At 50.7% G+C, this 6181-nt stretch overlaps 1 protein-coding gene across 1 annotated transcript in view; it reads left to right on the plus strand.

The window, feature by feature from the left end:
- Positions 1–285: 285 nt before the first annotated feature.
- TMC3 (transmembrane channel like 3) overlaps positions 286–6181 on the plus strand; it is a 28713-nt gene continuing 22817 nt past the window's right edge. Inside the window, exons 1-3 of the mRNA XM_015593483.2 lie at positions 286–321; positions 1132–1264; positions 5881–5902. Of these exons, the coding sequence (XP_015448969.1) occupies positions 286–321; positions 1132–1264; positions 5881–5902 (191 nt within the window). The remainder of the gene's footprint in view (positions 322–1131; positions 1265–5880; positions 5903–6181) is intronic.

Here is a 6181-nt window from a genome sequence, read left to right on the forward strand (position 1 = left end):
CTGGCAGAGGCCGCAGCCCCCGCCTCGTCTCACACGGGGACTAAGGCGCAGAGGGTGACGTTCTCTCCTCAGTGAGACCTCGCTTCGGGATCAGAACCTTTTTCTGGAAAGGCCAAACAGTGAGAGCGTGAGGCTCCGCGGGCCACGCCGCCTCTGTCTCAGCCACGCGGCTCGAGCGCAGCCTGACAGTGGCAGCCACGGGCAGCAGGACAGCGTGGCTTTGCTCCAGCGAAACGTCATTGGTGGACGTGGGGACAGGGCCATGCCTCAGGCCATGGGACCAGCATGACCCCGGGCGCCAAGCTCGCAAGACTGACCACGGTGAGTCAGAGGCGCGGGGAGAGGCTGAGGCGGGGGCCAGGCGGGGGAAGCTGAAGCCCAGGAGGTGGCCGGCACCGAGTCCCCATGTGAACGTGTGAATGTGCTGGAAGCCCGGGGCATGTCCTGAAGGCGGTTTCGAGGAGTGTGGCCAGCACAGATGTGTTTTCAGTCTGTTCGGTGCTGAGTGCGAGAGGGCAGGGCAGGGGAGGGGGCTGTCGCGCCGTCCAGCTGAGAGCTGTGGTGGCGGGGCCTTGGCGGTGCGGGGGACGGAGTGACGGGGGCCTTGGGCTCTCAGAAGGCAGGGTTGGCACAGCGTGTGGCCAGCTAGGTGCAGAGACCAGAAGTCCCCCAGAGGTGGTCGATAGGGTTGGTGACACCTGCTGGGGGGAGAGCGTGAGGGTTATCAGGGCGCCGTACTCTGCAGCATGAGGTGACAGGGAGACAGCGAAGGGTGGGGAGCGGGCGAGAAGGCGGTGGGGACACCGTGAGCTTGGTGCTCAGAGGGGCGTGGCCACGCAGAGGCATGGACCCCTGAGCCGTGGTCTGGAGTGTGGCTGGGGAGAGCTGGGTGGATGGGCACCGGTCAGGGCTCCTGCTCACCCAGGGGGGACTGGGGAGGGTGCGGGGAGCACAGCCGGGGTAGGGGACATGGCGCGAGTGACCTGGACATGAAGGGAGCTGGGCCCTGGCTCATCCCCGGAAGACAGTGCTGCTCCCGCCCCTCTTGCCTGCTCTGCTCCCCGCTCTGCTGACCGAGAGGAAAGGGGTCTGATAAAACCTTTGATGTCTCCAGGCCCTGATGTGGTGCAGCCAGCAGGCACTTGTGTCGTTTTTAAAGCAGAGCTAGAAAAAGAAGGCCTGACCTTGGCCTGGGAGATCTGCTTCTGTGAGGGCTGCCGACCTGCTGGGAAAAGCCAGGACGCGGGCCTGGAGCTGGACCATGGTGTGGGATTATGGGACTTGGGGCCAGGCGTCGTGCACGTTGTGCAGTGCCTGCATAAACAGCCCTAACCCCACTCAGCCTGGAGGTGGAGAGGGAGGAGGGCAGTGAGACGGTGTTCAGGAGACAGGCAGCCATGCTGGAGTCAGGAGGAGAGACTGGGGGTGGGGGGCGGTGGGGGACCAGGGAGGCGAGGACAGCTGGGGGAGCGGCAGTAAGGCCAGCAGTTCCCTCACTGCCCCGTCTGTCGTTCCTGCTTGGTGCACCAGCCGCCCCGCCAAGCGTCAGGCTGCTTAAAGGAGAGGAGTGTGTGTGTGTATGTGCGTGTGTGTGTGTGTGTGTGTTTGATTTCATCGCTAAGGAAGTAGACAGGACCGGGCATAACCCAGGCGGTCAGTGAGTGCTCGATGAGGACACGTGAATGAATGAGCCACTTCACTTGCTCACTCCTCTTCCCTGCCCTGGCCCAGTCAGCACATCCCAGAACGGCCAGGTTCGAGGCTTCTACCCTGGCCTGGTGGTTAAGCTGGAGAGGAGGGAGGGGACAGGGCAGAAGGACCATGGACAGTAGGAGAGGGATAGAAATTTTTAAATGAAGGTGACAAAGGATTTCTGCTATACGCTGATAAGGAACAGGAAAGGGTCAATGCAACCTTCCGAATAAGTCGACCCTAGATTTTAGCAAACAAAACCGTTCGCTTCTTCCTCCTGCGTCTCTGTTGGCGGCCTTCTATTTCATGGCAATTTGGAGATCATTTGAAGTCCATTCCATAATTATTTTCTTACTAAGCTTCCTTTATACAGAAAAATGATAATGCATTTAGGATGCTTTCAGAAGTCCCAAGGGAAATTAATTTTGTTTACAGGATTGTGTATCCTACGGTTAAACACAGGCCCTCTTCCTCAGCAGCCATCTACAGATGGCTCACGGAGTTAAAAATAGTTGCACAGAATTGAAGCACAGTCAGTTTGCATCGCAGGTAGCCCTGTGTCATCCAGCATGCACCACAGCATACAATTTCCAGGTGACAGCATTTAATCATACATTTTTATCCCCGATCACATGTGCCAAGTCTGCCTTATCACAGTTTCTAGATTAGCAGGCTAGAAATTTAAGAAGACCCTATCATAATTAGTGACGACAGTTTGTCTTCCTTGTTTAACCTCACGAGAGAGACCACTTACCGGATCTCATTCCTCCTGCGACACGGCTGGAACCGTAGGGGCATTTGCAGCCTGCGTCCTGCTCGGCACTCAGCCTGGGTCTCAGGAGCTTGGAGAATCCCTGTGTCTCTCTGGGCCTTGGGCGGCCACTTCCCTCGGCCGCAGCCACCCGCTATCAGTGCAAGACCCAGTTAAATTCTGGATGTGGAATTGGCCACCGTGAAGGTTTGTTTATTAGAGTCGTATGCTTTTTAGAACGGGGGAGGCGTTATTAGAATTTTTTTGTGATTAGAAAGCACACATAGTGTGTCTGCCATGCAGTTGATAGACAAATTCTCTGCACGAATTGGGTTAGTTCTCAAGAAATAATTTCAAAAGCCATTCTAAAGCTTCTAGCCTGAACGAAGTTAAAATAACGTTAACGACGGTGACAGAGGTGGCCATTAGCATGGTTGGTATAAAAGCACTGAGCTCACGACCGTCTAAATGAGTAGCGGAGTATCACGTGACCCTGACGGAAATCTCAAGCGGATAAGCTTGAGACTGGTCTGCTCAGTCTCAAGCTTATTCACAGCCGATGATCTCAGGAGGAATTCAAAAAAATCCTTCGTTCTCATGCCTCAACAAATTCGGTGGTTATTCAAATAATTGGAAACAATCTCCTCTTCAGTATCTTTCCTGCATAACATTTTCCAGACCCAAAACATATTACTGAGCTTCAAACAAAAGCTTTTAGAGTCATCGAAACAATATAATAAGCGTGTAAATATATCTTGTAAAATCCAGAGCTAAAAACCTGATATCTTAGAAAAGCGAGCTTGGCATCACCAGTAGGACTCAGATGCTACACTTTCAGACATGTTCAGGGATATTAATGTCTCGGAGCAGAATTCATTTAGCAACGGAAAAAAATGTCCGTAATTGGTGACGTAGGGAATGGATGTTTTCGTTCCTGTAAGCTAAGCCATCTGATGATTTCTGTTAGAACCTCCAGGGATTTGTAACAAAATTTTATTCCCCAACCCCCTTTTTTTTTTTAAGCTGAAAGGAATTTGTGTGTTATACAGACAGGTCTTTGATGGCTGCTCCCGCCCGGTCGTCTTTACCTTCCTTGTCCCACCACAAAGATCCTGTAAGCAGCTGGTCTGGGAAGTGATGGTGTTAGCTCATTCTGACACAGGATCTTGATAGTTTTAATGTTCCAGCTGGAAGCATTTGAGGAATTTTTAGTCATTTTCTGTCTATACACGTGCTGGCGTAACCTAAAGTCATCCTGCACATCTAAAGCGTCTCACGAGATTGTCAGAAGAAGTCCAGGGCCTGCAGGTACTCTACCTGCTTGCATCCCTCCCGTGCCTGGCCACTGGGGGCCTGGAGGGCTGGGGGTGGGCACGGAGAGGCACTGGGCGGTGAATCTGAGCCCCAGGGCTGGGAGCTCGGAGCTGTAAACGTGGATGCCAGGTCGACCTCAAAGGGAATTTTTAAACTTCAGACCAAGAAAACCGTAGAGAGTCAACAGACAAGTTTGATCACATTAGGAACTCATTTTTACCGATAATCATAAACACACGTCATATTAATGTGATGTAAAGTGGGCAACTTTGATTAGACAACACATTACTTTCATAATAAAACTGTTTACAAATCTACATTTTTAAAAAAATTAGGCAAAAAGATGGCGTGATTGATTCATGTCAAGTGTAATTATTCCTACTTAATCATCCCAGTTAATTTATGATTCGGATATTAAAAACAGTGAAATACTTTCAGATTAATCTAGTTTCTCTCATCTATACTATCAAACAGAATTATCTAAATAAATATTTGAAAAAATAGTTGGTTTGCACTAATCTGTTTTAATAAATCCCTGTACTATCTCAGAATTTGCTATGATCTCTCTCTACCCTCAAAACACATATATGTGCAGACACAGAAATGCTCGAAATAGTTAATTACATTAAATTAATATGAAATATTTCCATTTTTGAATAAATGTTTCAGAATAAGACAGAGGGGCCTTTAGAAATTGTAGGATGAAAAAAAATCTTTGAGATGCTCAGAAATAGGCGATGTAATAAAGATCTCTGAAAGAACACCTAAAAATCTCGGAATGCTAGTAATAATCCTATTATATATACCATTTTGTCCATTTGATAAGCAGAGAATTGATGTAGGTAGAACATCAGGCCAAATGGCCTCAGGCAAATTGGTAGACAGGTGACCTGGTCTCCGAGGCCCCAGGTCCATCCTTGACCGAAGACCAGCTCTGGCACCTGCTTCTGCTTTGTCCCCATGCCCTGGGCCCTGGATCAGAACACCTGTCAGACACCCCTGAACTTCCAACTCTGGCTTGCACCTGTCAGTCCAGTGCGTGCTGACAGAGCTGTCTGATTGTTTGCTGATGAATTCATGGAGGAACAGGAAGGAAGGAAGGAAGGAAGGAAGGAAGGAAGGAAGGAAGGTGTGGCCTGTTCAGAGAAATGAGGAAAGTTTGGTAAGACTGAAGGAGAGAGGGGAAGGAAGGGAGGAAGGAAGGAGGGAGGGAGGGAGGGAGGGGGGAAGGAAGGGAGGAAGGAAGGGAGGAAGGGTGGAGGGTGAGGAATGACGTTCTCCTCAGCCCCCCACCCCCGGAGTGCTGACGGGCATTCCTTCTGCCCGGTGTCTGGCGCCCACCCCATTCGTCACACGCCTGTCCGTTGTGTCCGTAGTGTGTGTCGGGGGGACCCAAGTGGAAAGGCCCATTTCTGTTTCAGCCCTGCGCCTCCCCAGTCTGTCCGCGTGTAAGTGACCTCACCGCGAACAGACCATTTCTCGTGTCAATTAGAAAACAGAGACTTCTCTTGTGAAACCAGGGGGCAGCCCTGGGCTTGGGGAGGGATTCTTCTTGAGTGGAGACTCCTGGTGAACGGGAGTGGTTACAGATGACTGAACGTGGGAACCGGCTAGGGACAAGGTCACTGGGGACCGTTCTCCCTGGGGGCGGGGGCAGGAGCTGCCGGTCTCTGTCCAGGGCCAGGACCAGCCAGGCACCGCGTGCTGCAGCAGGTGGTTCGTTTTCAGAACAGGTGTGTGACCGTCGGATCTCTCGGAGTCTTACTTCCTCATGTGAAGCCCTGGGAGGTCGCGGTAGCATCATCACGTGACGATACTTAGTCACTATGAAATATAACAATGTGTCAGTTAGATTATTATTAACCATGCTGGAGCATTTAGGAGCCACGTGTCATTACTTCTGAAGCCTTTTAAATGGTACTGGGGAAGTATGTAAGTAGAAATATAGCGAATGGGGCAAAATGTTGGCAATTGGTGACTAAGTATACAGTATTCATAGTATGCTATCAACATTTCTGCAGGTGCGACTTTCGAACATGGGGGGAAAAGCTGAGAAAAAAATACATAAAAACAAATAAAATGTTACCACCATCCGTCTCCCAGATGACGCTGTGTGAACACAGACAAGAATCTCATTCTCTCTAAGCCTCTGTCTTAAGAGGTAAAAATGGGAAGAAAACATAAACTATGCCTTTCGTTCTCTCCAAGTATTTTGTGAACCAGCCATAGTAACTGATGTAAAGAGTTTCGCAAACCACAGAGCGCTGTCTGGCACAAGGGTCACCGATGTGATTAGTCGGTGGTCCTAGATCACCTGGCCAGGCCTCCCACCCGGGCTGTGCAGACGCCAGCCAGTGTCTGCGGAGGCAGCCACTTGAATGTGCATATTCATGAGGGACATGCATATTCATGGCTGGCTTTTTG

The sequence above is a fragment of the Pteropus alecto genome, unplaced genomic scaffold, assembly GCF_000325575.1.
Source record: "Pteropus alecto unplaced genomic scaffold, ASM32557v1 scaffold60, whole genome shotgun sequence".
Taxonomy (NCBI): domain Eukaryota; kingdom Metazoa; phylum Chordata; class Mammalia; order Chiroptera; family Pteropodidae; genus Pteropus; species Pteropus alecto.